The sequence below is a fragment of the Dysidea avara genome, chromosome 6 (genome assembly GCF_963678975.1).
Source record: "Dysidea avara chromosome 6, odDysAvar1.4, whole genome shotgun sequence".
NCBI lineage: Eukaryota > Metazoa > Porifera > Demospongiae > Dictyoceratida > Dysideidae > Dysidea > Dysidea avara.
This window is the reverse complement of record NC_089277.1, coordinates 12,758,264-12,770,288: the sequence shown is the minus strand read 5'-3', so window position 1 is coordinate 12,770,288 and position 12,025 is coordinate 12,758,264. Positions and strand designations below refer to the sequence as shown.

General features: G+C 37.4%; 1 protein-coding gene across 2 annotated transcripts in view; it reads left to right on the top strand.

The window, feature by feature from the left end:
- The window catches only part of LOC136257521 (structural maintenance of chromosomes protein 6-like), a 57,728-nt gene extending 46,915 nt beyond the window's left edge, over positions 1 to 10,813 (top strand). The window contains exons 16-23 of one of the 2 annotated variants that reach the window (XM_066050748.1): positions 5,489 to 5,557; positions 7,014 to 7,064; positions 7,754 to 8,011; positions 8,289 to 8,407; positions 9,101 to 9,359; positions 9,971 to 10,126; positions 10,455 to 10,552; positions 10,604 to 10,813. In XM_066050748.1, the coding sequence (XP_065906820.1) occupies positions 5,489 to 5,557; positions 7,014 to 7,064; positions 7,754 to 8,011; positions 8,289 to 8,407; positions 9,101 to 9,359; positions 9,971 to 10,126; positions 10,455 to 10,552; positions 10,604 to 10,682 (1,089 nt within the window). In that variant the 3' untranslated portion in view covers positions 10,683 to 10,813. Of the gene's footprint in view, positions 1 to 5,488; positions 5,558 to 7,013; positions 7,065 to 7,753; positions 8,012 to 8,288; positions 8,408 to 9,100; positions 9,360 to 9,970; positions 10,127 to 10,390; positions 10,553 to 10,603 lie in introns of those variants that run through there. The other variant, XM_066050749.1, reaches the window with a different exon arrangement.
- The last annotated feature ends 1,212 nt before the right edge of the window (positions 10,814 to 12,025 follow it).

Sequence of the window (12,025 nt, the reverse complement as noted above, 5' to 3'; positions counted from 1 at the left end):
TTTAAACATACTTGTAATGTTGTTGCTTATCAGTAAAGTGGCGCCTGGCCTCCTGGCCTCCTGGCCTCTCCATGGATGTTTACTAATCCTCTGGTTCGAGCAATCTGTAATTAAACAAGGGCGTGGTGCTGGGCGTTATATAGATTTGCACGTATGGTAAAGTCATCAGCACGAACAGGCGTACTTATTATACGGTTGTGCCTTCATTCACAGGCGAATCTATCCCCGCTTAGTTCATGTCTCTAGGCCTCGTAGTTTTCTCAAACATTATTTATTATTTATTCATTCATTATTAATGACGTAATTTTAACCGCATTTCTTATTATTCTTACTACTTGGTTGTATAATTAATTATCTAGGACCGCGTCACGTACAACCAAGTACATACACCAACGTGACAGCCCCCTGGTGAGGCTATTAGGCGGTGAAGGTACGATCCCCAAATCAACTCAATATGTCATAGTAGTGACAGATACAATACAATATTGGCATCGTAATTAATGGCCACCAGTAGCTAAGTGCCAGTACATCATTGGTGTGGTAATGACACAGTGATGTGTTCACAGTATATGTAATTATGTATACAAAACGTACAGGAGAGAACTATGCATTATTGCAGTATTGTATGCTAGGGTTGGGAGGTACTGTATTTAGGTATTAGTAGTTAAAAAGGTATTTTTCAGATACCGTTGTGGCTTTCTAAAAATACCGAATACCGAATTTAATGTATTAATTAAATTTTTGGTGGTTTAGTGGTGGCTACACATGAAGTCAAGCCCATGTGTTTATGCTGTGGACAAGACAAACACAATAATTTACTTTTTGAGATATTCAAACCTTACTTTGTGGTACAATTGTCATTTCATTTGTTCCTTTTAAAGATAATTTTCACTACTAGCACAATGTGGGTATAAGTGTAAATCATAGCTTACCCAGGTTTTTAAATAGTGTACAATATAAAAGGTATTTAGTGATACCGAGGTATTTTTCCTAATACCATTCTTCAAAAAAGCAATACCGCCCATCCTTATTGTATGCAGCAATACATTATAGGCAATATCAACAGATAAAAATTATTAGCCAATATACAGTAAAGTATCAACATCAACTAGAGCTAAATAAGGTTCATCAGTGGTGTAGTAATGGCGCAGTGATGGGTGACACACTATAATTATGCATACACAACTTGCAGGAGATAGCTACACAATACTGTAGGCGTATGTAAGCCAGATAAAGGAAGACAGCCAAGCCAGCCAGAACCTAGTAGCTAAGCCAGGTGAAGGCAAATAAAGGAGCACATATTGAATTGCCTGACACCAACACAAAGGAAGTTTGCCATTCCAGATGCACTAGACTAGATTGTTTACTTGTATTTTATATGTAACTGTATTGTAAAGAGCGTGTTTTAATGTTTTCTTGTATTGTTATATTTTATGTGACTGGCAGCTGGCATGGAGACTTGAGATGTTACAAACATAAAAATTTACTTGTAATCTTCTTGTTTACATGTAAAGTGGCCTCTGGCTCTGACATTTGCTAATCTTCTCCTTTGCATGTAATCTGTAATTAAGCAAGGGTGTGGTGCTGGGCGTTATATAGAATTACACGTATGGTCGAGTCATCAGCACGAACGGGCGTAATGATTATACGTTTGTGCCTTCGTTCATAGGCTAATCGATCCCCAGTTAATTTGTCTCTAGGCCTCGTAGTTTTCTCAAACATTAATTATTTATTTATTCATTATGGACCGTGTCACATACAACCAAGTACATACACTAACACGACACTAACACGACAACCCCCTAGTGATGTGTACAGACCATATAGAAGAGAGCTATACATTATTGCATGATTATTAGCAACATCACCAAAGATAAAAGTTACTCAGCTATGCAGCCACTATGCAGCACAGTATCAACATCAACTAGAGGTCACCAGTAGCTAAATATGATTCATCAATGGCATGGCAATGGCACAGTGATGGGCTACACACTACATGCATACACAACTTACAGGAGATGCACAATACTGTAGGAGTATACAAGCCAGTTGAACCAGATAAAGGAAGACAGCCAAGCCAGCCAGAGCCTAGTAAGCTAGGTAAAGGAAAAATACATGAAAACATTTAAAACATACCACACTCCTTACAATACATTAGTACAAACAGACAACCAAACCAACCAGAGCCTAGCAAGCCAGAAAAAATATAAAATACAAGACATATGTACATTACAATGCAAACAAACATACCTGAGCACATCCACTGGCAGCTGGCATGGCGACTTGAGACTTAGTGTGCCAGCTGGCAACACTTTCAATCGCAATTGAACAGCAATTCGCTCATCTAAATAGCCATTTGAATCTGCTGGATTGGTAGTGGGTATATCACCTGCTGTTTTGATTGGCATTAAATAGAATTGTCGTATCATTTCTATCACCTCCACGGAAACATTCATCCATTATATGATTATCTCTGGATTCTATTCCCGGTGAGTGCGAAGCCTTAGGCCTTGTAGTTTTCTCAAACATTATTTATTAATTATTTATTTATTTATTCATTCATTATTAATGACATAACTTTAACCACATTTCGTATTATTTTTAGTACTTGGTTGTATAACTAGGACCACGTCACATACACCCAAGTACATACACCAACGTTGCAACCTACCCATTGGCAAGTATAAACAGTGCCATAGGCAGCACTCAGAGCAGTGTGTGTGTACTGGTGGAAATGATACATATATATATATATACGTACACTGGCAAGGGAGTTTAACTGGCATAAGAAAACCATGATATTAAAACACAACCTTCACAAAAAATCAAGCTATATTGAATGTAGCTATATATTGTAGGTGTGACGTGTCTCTGAAGATGACTCAGCAGTGAAGTGAGGCTATTTAGAACAAGGGACGTGGTGAAGGCACAATTAGCAATTGATCCCAATCAAGCCAATATGGCACAACAGACTCTGTTGTAACTAGAGGCCACTTGTGATGTACCAGTATATTAGCGGTGTGGCATTGGCACAGTGATCACAGTCTATAATATTATGCATACAACCATGCACAACATACAGGAGATAGTTACACATTGTTGTGTATGCAGCACTGCATCGGCTTCTTGTTTAGCTATTACAGACTCACAGTAGAGTAGTAGTAGTTTAACTGAGTGGAAAATAATTTCAGCTGTTAGTAAGCCAGATGAAAGATGAAGATGTGTAATACAACTACTGGTACAAGTATTACATTACTCATTACCTTGTTGTTCCAGCTGGTCGTTTATGAGCTCATCAGCTGGTTTCCCAACTAGTCATCAGCTGGTTGTTCACTGCATGACGCCTGGAGCGCATATCCTGCATACAAAATACACAGTTACAAACATTTAAACATACTTGTATTGTTGTTGTTTACGTGTAAGGTGGCCTCTGGCTCTGCTGTAGTCACTCTGCAGACCTTTGCTTATCTTCTCCTTCAAGCAATTTGTAATTAAACAAGGGTGTGGTGCTGGGCGTTATATAGAATTACACGTACGGTAAAGTCATCAGCACGAACAGGAGTACTTATTATATGGTTGTGCCTTCATTCACAGGCGAATCTATCCCCGCATAGTTCATGTCTCTAGGCCTCGTAGTTTTCTCAAACATTATTTATTTATTTATGCATTCATTATTAATGACGTAATTTTAACCGCATTTCATATTATTCTTAGTATTTGGTTGTATAATTAGCACTTTACAGTGATCAGCACTGAAGGTCTGACAGCAACATGTGCTGCAGCCTTAGGATTACCTAACCTAATTTCAGGGACTTAGACCTAATGACTTCACCTAGTGACTTGACTTACTGATATGGTGTAACGGAAAAGGGGCAAAAGTAAGGAAAAAAATCCCTCCAACCCCAAGATTCGAACTGCAGGTCACCCAATGTCTAGTCGGGGCCACACTCAGTCTTCCTCCAGGAGGGATGTACGTATTGTTTAATTTATACATGTTTTGTGTGAATGAATCCACTGGCAGCTGGCATGGAGACTTGAGACATTACAAAAATAAAAACTTACTTGTAATCTTCTTGTTTACGGGTAAAGTGGCCTCTGGCTCTCCTGCAGTCACTCCACGGACATTTGCTAATCTTCTCCTTCGCGCAATCTGTAATTAAGCAAGGGTGTGGTACTGGGCATTATATAGAATTACACGTATGGTCAGGTCATCAGCACGAACGGGTGCAACGATTATACGGTTGTGCCTTCCTTTACAGGCAAATCTATCCCCGGTTAGTAAGTTTCTAGGATTCGTAGTTTCGAGAACATTAATTATTTATTTATTCATTCATTATTATTTATGATTTAATTTTAACCGCATTTCGTATTATTCTTAGTACTGTACATGGTTGTATAACTAGGACCGTGTCACATACAACCAAGTATGTATACCAACATGACAGCCCCCTGGTGAGGCTATGAGGTGGTGGAAGCACGATCCAATAATTGATATAACTGGGACATGCGGTACCATTTCATTCGCGGTATGCGTGGGTTCACCATTCATAGTAATTATTTACAAAAAAGTTAACAAACAAGTGCACAAAAAAAATGTGGAATTTCAACTATAGAGTAGGGACCATAGTACATCGATAAAAAGTACTGAAACAAGCTGGAGTAGTGCACAATTAAATCACAGTAAAACAATAAGAAATGTCATATCCCTTCAATGTGCTATGGTCCCTACTCTAGTCAAAAATAGGTTACAATAGCCACAAGAACATGGAGTGTAACCTGTTGTACTGCTACATGTCATATAGCAATTGTTTTTTGGTCAGTACAGTACAGGGCTATTGTATTTGGTACAATATACAAATGCAGTCACTCTCTTTAATAGTAGCTTAGCCCATAGGTTTCTTTCTAGTGCTTTGGTGTACATGGTGGTGCTCAGAAATGCAGTCAATAACATGTTTTCATAATAAGTACAGTAAACGATAAATATGGTACAGAAGGGCAGCACATTATTTAGAACGTTAGGTAGCTATACAGCGAATACGCTTTATCTTGTACCGTGTACTTTATGGTACCCAGCACTAATAATGTCTTTGTTCTTAAGGAGAAAGACATTCCAGGAGCTTCCCGATCCAAATTCTTTGAAGGTACTGTACCAGATCATAAGCGATGGCATGGCAATGTAAGGAGAAGAAGGCTGTCCTTGCATTGTAGTGACTACTTGGGTTGTGTGGTTCAATCATTTTAATGGAAGGAATCAGTATACTGTTGGTGTTATGATAGAAACGTTTTCTGTAGGTCATTTCTGTCCTGTTTCTATTTCCCTAGTATTTTACTTATCCTAAAAATTGTCTAATATCCTGACCTTATCACATGGCTGAAATATTGTGCACTCTTGGGGACTATCCTTCTTTGTGTGTTTATATGTTATAACTAGTATTATTAACTTAATCTGTTGTTTATGTAGTTTGCCATTTTATTCTGTTTTTAATAGCGTATTGAAGATTTAAAGACACAATGTGAGGATATACAAGAACTCACTGAAGAAGATGTCACAACCTATGTACGCATGTGCATTGGTAGTTGTTGATGTTAATCATACCGTATGATAGTGCTGTATATTAGTAGTCATACAGCATGATTGTACTGTATATTAGGGGTCATTGAGTTTTGGTCTTTCTTTCCACCTGAAAAACAGCTTCAATTTTCCTTCAAAACAGCTTCAGTTTTCTTTCAAAACAGCTTGGTGGCTGTATTGGATAAGTAAAACCAAGCCCAAAAGTGACCTAAATCTTTCCTTAAAATTTCCTGTTTTACTGAATTTTCTACTAACTGACTAACTACTGTAACTGATGCCTTCAGCCAAGCATAACTTGACAATGCGTAAGGCTGTAGTAGAGCTGAGCGATAGTGGCGACCAATCGATTACCATGATAGCTATTAACAATCATGATCTTGATAGTATACTATTGTGCTATCCCAATTACTTATCCATATTTGTGCTTAGCCAAAAATATGGATAACAAAAGCAAAGATGATAGTGTTGAAGTTCAGAAAACTGTAAAAGACTTGTAGCTTGAATGTGGGCAACCAAGATAACAACTAATACTGACAAATAATTTTTTTTAGTGGAGTGTTAGAATAGCAGATATGTGGTGTGTATGTAATTGGAATATTCATGTGTTGTTTATGTGAAGTTGAGTGTCTTTAATAACTGCTAGTAACTATCGTGATACTATCGCTATTGTGATATAAAGGCAACTATCAAATTGTGATAGTGATAGTTGTATTATCGCTGAGCTCTAGGCTGCAAGTTTGATTTGTTCACTGTTCGACATCGCTTCTTTCCGAGATGTGCTTTTCCACTAACCACAGTACACACAGTGCACACATCATGGACTTACCTTTGTCCTCCTTTGTGTCCCAGTTCTCTTCACTGACTATGCTAGGTGTTGATTCATGGGAGAGAGAGCGATACGGCTTCTCTGTGATTGTAATGGTAGCTATTACACTTATTGCTCGTGTATCCGTAATAATTGCAGAGGCACCTCTCATACTGTTTTTCGTTTGTATTGCTGTGTAATAGGCTGAACATAGCTGGCACTGCACTTTTCAGTAATTAATTGTTGGGGTGTGCACTCAAATACAAAATAGCATGTTTGGCGCCATTATTTTTTTCATGCACATTTTAATTAGTCATAACTATGTTATTAAGAAGTAACCAAATTAGTAGAAGGAAAATTAGGGATCAAAAATTAAAAATGTAGTGAAACAAGAGAGATTGCCTATACCTGCAGTTGTACTAATGGACATTTAGGTCATGATATATAGAGGGATTAAATGTCCATTAGTATATCTGCAGGTATAGGCAACCTCTCTTGTTTTAACTACTTTTTTGCTATTCTCTTGTTTCACTACTTCATTTTTCTTTGATCCCTAATCCGACCAATTCTGCTTGTAATTATTATACTATATTTTTTTAATTAGGAATAGTGACATGTGTGTCTTTGTCACCACAGGAAGAAGAAGTGAGGGAATGTGATGAAGTAATTAATGATATGAAGAACCAGGTGTGTAGTGTTATTTGTTGTATCAAGAATAAAGACTTTATAGTATATTAGTAATATTAATCCATAGGTGTAATTAGTGTACCTGTTCTTTTTAAATCAGGCGTCCGCCACATTTGGCCGGCTGTGGGCACACACTTACCTGGTTTACTGAAATTGTTTTTGTAAAATTTGTGGTTTTTTGTACCTATCTATCTACCTATGTTTGTCCGTACTCACCCCATGAGCAAAATCATTAATGCTTGCGTGTAAAAATTAAAAGCGAAATGAAGTCTATTAAACTTCCAAACAGTTGAACTTTGCTCTGAGATGATTTCTTTCCAGTGGTCTGAAATATGGGTGTGGCAACTCTCTTTGTAAATTACCTTCTCTTTAGGTTCTACAAGCATTTAAGAAGACTTACGAAAATTTCATGAATTATGAAATCCAAAATTACAATAAATTATGTATTATTACAAAACCAAAAACCTTTCAGTTGATAGCGTAGTAATACATAGTTGCAAATGAATTAGCTAACCTGATTTTTAGAAATAGCACAACATCAACTTGTTGTCTTCAAATTGCTTACATGTAGGCCATGTGGAACAGAAGAAATAAACTGCGCAGTCATCAGAAAAGATATTTCAATCATTTATATGGCTTCTTTATGATATACTGTATGAATGTGTTCATTGCTAATGTTTTTCTTTCAGATGCAAGAACGTCAGACAACAATGGTTGCTATGGCCCAACAAGTAGCTGAAGCAAAGAAGGAAGTTGAAGCAGCTAGCAATGATGCTGACACTCTTGCGCAAAGAATTGAATCAAAACAGCAGCTTCATGCCGAGGCCCAGCGAGACACGGCTAAGATCCATTTTAACCGTAACAAATGTCAGCAACACATTGACAAGATCAGAGGCACACTGAATGTTATGGAGTCAACTTTACAAGACATAAACGAGAGATTGTCAGTGAGTTTACACTTTAAAAAGTACAGTGACTTTTTTCCATCTCTACATTGTCATCATGGTGTCACTGCAGTATTTTTTGACCAGGATCTTGCAACTGTAGCACAGAGTAGCATTTTTCTAAATACCATTCCTGTCTTAAACCGTCAAACAGGCCCAAATGCAATCTGACAGTTTTACAGGGTCATGAGTTACAATTGGGTTGTATTATGTATTTTCTATACAAGTTCATATTGTGTTATTAACTAAAAAGTACTTTCAACATTTTTGTGTCCTGTAGGATGCCATATCCCATGCTGAGGGTGAACATGAAGAACGTATTGAGACTAGCAGAACTACGAAAGAGATCATAGCAGAGGTAAAACAGATAGAGAAGACACTGAGAGATCAGGAGAAGGAGTGAGCTAGCGGATATGACTATTTGTTGACATGAGGATGGGGTGGGCTCTTTAAATTTTATATAGTACAACCTACAAATTTTTGTACGAAACCGATCCGAATCGCACATCAGGCAAAATCAAACCAACACCACTAGTGGACGTACTACCAGTCTGTTTGTTTTGACCCTCAGTGTTACTCAAACTACTCGAGGCTGGTTTTAACAGACGTCTTCTGGCAGCAGTTTCTGGTTTTGTGAAGGACCTGACTTCAAGAGAATCAAGTGGATGGACTCATATAGCATTTTCTGTGTGCTAATCAGCCATTAAGGAACCAGCACAGTCCTGTGAGCTCATGTCTGGACTTCATCCTAGTATACTTCATTTTGAGTCTGCCCATTGCTCCACCCCCGTCTCTGACCCCTTTGTGAGCACTTGTGATACTACTTCACTCATTGTACTGCCCAGATTTTTAAATATTATTTGGTGGGCAACTCTACAAGCAGCTACAAGTAATGGAAGTGGTCTGAAAGTTAATCATATGTCACTTCCCTTGGCAAGTTGTATCTTTTATCTCAAAACTGCTAATGTGCGATTTGGATTGGTTTTCTAAAATCCAGTCACATTTGCTGATTTTATACATCCCTCAAAACTAAGTATTCTTTGTGATGCTGTTGTATGGGTAGTAAAGTATGGTATGTATGTTTGTGCTTAGGATGGGTAATGCTGATGCCATCCAACGTGACCTCAAATCAGCCATTGAGAGGTTCAACACCTTGCAGTCACAGTTGAATTGTTCCAGCGAGCTCCTGACTAAGCTTGATGTTACAATGAAGATGAGAGTTAAACAGGTGAAAGTGTGGAGGGAGTCAGTATCAACTCGTATCACAGGAGCTTTTCATACCCTCATGAGTCAGCGAGGTGTCAAAGGATCCATGAAAATTGATCACAAGAAAGGCGATCTTATCTTAATGGTAATGTTTGAGCTGTTTTTGCAAGTATAATGAACCCTCATTTGTGTAGAATTTGTCTATTGCATGTATTGGACAGAGAGCTGTAGGATCTATTACATGATTCTAACACTTACATAGCTTAGTACATACTTATAACTTTTGCAAAGCAGTCTGATTACTTGATACTTAGGACCATCAGCAGAAGTAAATTTAGCTGACTGTTACGATAACAATATTTACTGGCATAAAATTCCAAGGATCCATCGAACATTCTTTAGTTAACTGAACTGGTCTAAATACTTGCAGTAAGAAATTTTGTAATTATTTAATTATTATTACAAAACTTGCGATGTAGCTAACTACTGTTGTGGATAGGGTAGTACGTACACCTGTAGGTTCACAGTTGCCTAACTTGCTTCAATGTTTCGCATCTACATTGTTTTCACATTACATTTTATTTAGACAAAGTTAGCTCTTGAAGTTACTGTAATGCTACTCTGTACTCTTGATAAAAACATTAAAATTTTCTGTTGTTGGCATGTTTTGTATGGCATGTTTTGTATGGCATGTTTTATTTATTATTCTACATGGAGATGGTGTAATTATACTCAATTATGGACACTTGGTTACAGGTCAAATTTCATGAGGAGCAAAGTGCTTTGGCTACAAAGAACACTAAAAGTTTATCTGGAGGGGAGCGATCATTTTCTACAGTGGCATTTATCATGTCATTGTGGGAAGTAACTGATTCTCCTTTTAGAATTCTTGATGAGTTTGATGTATTTATGGTAAGTGCTGCATGTGTTAACATCATAATTATTGGTATTACTGTTATGTTACTTCAAGTGATGATGCATGTAATACAGGTACAGTAGAATTTTGGCTAAGTGAGTTAAGGTTCTGCTGTACATTTTTAAAAAGCTTATTGCTGAGCACCTACATAATTTGTACCAAAACCCAATCCACTAAACACAACTTATCAGCTACAGTCATGCCCAATGTTCATCTGTATTATGCAAGCTTGGTAGCTATTTCTGCAAACTATTCTGCAGTTTGCAGTGATAAAGAAAGTCACATATATGTGATGTACTATGGATGTTGGACGCACCAATATAGGACATGATGAATAGGAGGATTAGTATGACGATGATGCTGGATCTTGCTAGGAAACAGCCACACAGACAATTTATCTTCCTATCCCCACAAGACATGAGGTTGTTACGTTCACTCACAGTACGTGTATCATGTTTTCTGTTCTTATACAGTACCGTGATCAAAGGTGGTGACTACATGAAAATCATCAAGATGGATGATCCAGATAGAAATCAAACTACATTGGACTAGTTATAAGCCATACTCTTATATATTACAGCAACCATTTGATTACTAGTCAGTTGTTTTTATTTAGTCATCAGCAACACATGTACTGTCACTATTAAGAGCATCTGCCATGTTATATTACTATAATTGTGAAACCCTGTGTAGTGAGGTGCTATTAGTATATGTTAAAGCATAGCCACGAGTGCTATATGAAAAATGAGGCACGTGGCTGAGTGCTTTATTTTCCATATAGCATGAGCAAAGCACTGTTGGCCAGCTGAGAGTGTACTTTATGAAATTTAAAGTACACTTTTTCCTTTGACCTCGCCCATGTAAAGTTCTATAATAGTATATTAATGTACCTGAGAAAGTAGGTACAGCAGACAAGTGGAAAGAAATACAATTCCAGCTAATTAGATGATTATTGAAGATGTGCAGTGAAGGGGCAGTCATTATGTGGTTTGTTCGACTTTGTTGTTATTAGAAGTTTGAGAGAGCACACCAGGCTGTGTGTGTACTAGGCATCCCCAAAGTAAATTATATGGTGCAAGTATTGATACACCATAATATAATTCAATGAAAAGACTGGCAGGTTAAAATTAATGAGCCAAATTTCACAATCTCATGTAATTCTGTATGTTAATCTACTGCAGGCAATGGATAGATCACAGAACTTTATCGTGGCACTTGTTAACTACCAAGTACACTGGCATCTGATACCTGAATGATAATGTAAAACTTAGCAATAATTATGACACGTAAGTGAAGTCCATCATTCTTCAAATTAATGCACTTCCAACTACAGTATGTGGCTACCCATTCTGGTTCTTGTATCTATGTTACCAAACTTTGAAAGCTATACCAAACTAAAAATTAATAATACCAGTGAACCGTCTTTTCTAAAGATTAGAGCTGACAAGTTTCCCTCTGTGATTAAAGCTCTTGCAAGTACTTGAACTAGCTTAGTGAATTTGGATGGATCTAATAGTTAGTTGATGAGTCAGTGGTATTGTGTATACGTATAACTGTTAACTACTCCATAGGAGCTACCATGTGTACTAAGACATGATCAATGGAAACAATAGCAACAGCATGCATGTAACATGTATATACCATGCATGCTGCCCTTTGACAACAGCAAATATTACCTGCATGTTTATAGGGAATATGCATCTTGGAATTTATGTCAGTCATGTAGCTTGCTGGAAAAATCCATGCATGTACAACAGACTGACTACATGAAATTGCATGTAACATGCACCATAATTTTGAGGTTTGTTTCTGGTAATTACATCACAACCACATCATTGTAGCTGCACATACCCTGTAGTTACAGAAATTACTGAGAACAGAAAATTCATATTAGC